At 45.7% G+C, this 1685-nt stretch overlaps 1 protein-coding gene across 1 annotated transcript in view; it reads left to right on the forward strand.

Annotated features, from left to right (window-relative positions):
• The window catches only part of P2RX1 (purinergic receptor P2X, ligand-gated ion channel, 1), a gene marked incomplete at its 3' end in the record, with an annotated part of 11761 nt that extends 10079 nt beyond the window's left edge, over window positions 1-1682 (forward strand). Inside the window, exons 10-12 of the mRNA XM_008941342.1 lie at window positions 464-529; window positions 1072-1164; window positions 1659-1682. Coding sequence (XP_008939590.1) covers window positions 464-529; window positions 1072-1164; window positions 1659-1682 — 183 coding nt within the window. The remainder of the gene's footprint in view (window positions 1-463; window positions 530-1071; window positions 1165-1658) is intronic.
• Between the last annotated feature and the right edge of the window lie 3 nt (window positions 1683-1685).

Consider the following 1685-nt stretch of genomic DNA (forward strand, 5'->3'; position numbering starts at 1 on the left):
CGATGGGGGGGTGGGGGGGGGGGGAACTGGGGGGAGTCAACACCTTTTACTGATGTTTTCAGAACCTGAACGTTTGCATTTTCCTATTTTTTGCCTCTTTCTTCCCACTGGGGGAGAAGACTTTGCTCCTTGTGTTCCCACTGGGAATATTTAAAGGATGTATATCCATATATATTTTTTTAATTTTTAGTAAAAAATACAGGAAGCAAAGTAATTTTAATTCATGTCAGCCTAACCCAACCTACCATATTTTTCTGTTTGACTTATTTTTTTTAATTTTGACTACCATATTTGTCTATTTTTGTTGAAGTAAGCTTAAAACCAGCTCTCAGCCAGCTCCTGTGGCAGGGTCTGGGTTACTGCAAGGCACTTCAGCTGAGCCCCACAGGCAGCCATGGCACCTTTTTCCCCCCCCCTTAAGGCTGATCATAACTTATCACCAATTTTCTCTCGCTTTATTCAGGCAGGCAAATTTGACATCATCCCAACCATGACCACCATTGGCTCTGGAATTGGTATTTTTGGAGTGGTAAGTTCAGCTATTTCCAGACTCTATAGAGACTCACAAATTATTCTCCTGGCCTGTAAGATCCGTGGGGAAGTGTCCCTGAGCTGCAGTGGAATACTGGTGTGTGTGAGCTGCTGCCCTGCTAAGGGGAAGGCAGAATGTTGTTTTAGGGTCATAGCTTGAGATCTTGATAGCTCCAAGTCAGAGCTGCTACTGAGGGGGCTTTGGATAGGCAGTAATTCATCCACGACAAAAAAATCCCAGCCCTCTATCTGGTTATGGTCATTCAAAACTTCAGCATGACCTGAAGGGTGTTGTGCTCTGCTGATACCTAAAGTGGAAACAATTTCTATTGCCTTAACTTGCCCAGTACTGCAGCCAGCACACTCCACTCTGTCCCAAATGCACTTTTGGGAGCTGTGTGCTCTTTAGCAGCTGCCACGTTGTGGGTTGAAGCAGAAGGGACCCTAATGTATGGGGCAAACTGGAAAAAGCTTGGAAGTAGAAGGTGCCACAGGTGAGCGGGGTGGGTAACCCCAAATCTAAATGTGCTTTGATTTAAGGCCTCTGTCCTCTGCGACCTGCTCCTGCTGCATTTTCTCCAAGGACGGGACTATTACAAGCAGAAGAAATTCAAATACGCGGAACCGGAGCCCGTAAGTGACAGGGAGTCCCTCCCTGTGGAGGCTCTTCTGAGAGTGTGGGTGGGTGTGTGCAGAGTAATGCTGCTTTAACACTAACATCTTTTATACTGAGGAGCACTCAGGTGCCTTCCTGAGCCCTTGGGACTGTCAGAGACTGGGATCCATGGATCTCCTCTCCAGTCTTCCGTGTGATGCGTTCTTTGTAGCTTTATTCCCTCCCTTTATCCCCAGAGATTCCAATATCTGGTAACATTTGCATTGCTTTAAAGGAAACAGGGGCAGAGCAGGGATTTAGCACATTGGGAAATGTCTTCTGAGAACCTCTCCATGGCCATGGGGTGTTTTGTAGCTTTTCATGGAACACAAAAAAACCTCCCCTCAAACTGATCTGAAAATATGTTTAGGCATTAGGGATTAGAAATTGCTGTAGAAATTAGAAATTTCCCTGGCATCAGGCAGGGGCAGGTCTGTAAAAGAATCATTGTTTTCTCTCATTTAACCCACAGTCCAAGTCACATAAGAAGGAGAAGGAG

The sequence above is a fragment of the Merops nubicus genome, unplaced genomic scaffold (genome assembly GCF_000691845.1).
Source record: "Merops nubicus isolate BGI_N331 unplaced genomic scaffold, ASM69184v1 scaffold18575, whole genome shotgun sequence".
Lineage (NCBI taxonomy): Eukaryota > Metazoa > Chordata > Aves > Coraciiformes > Meropidae > Merops > Merops nubicus.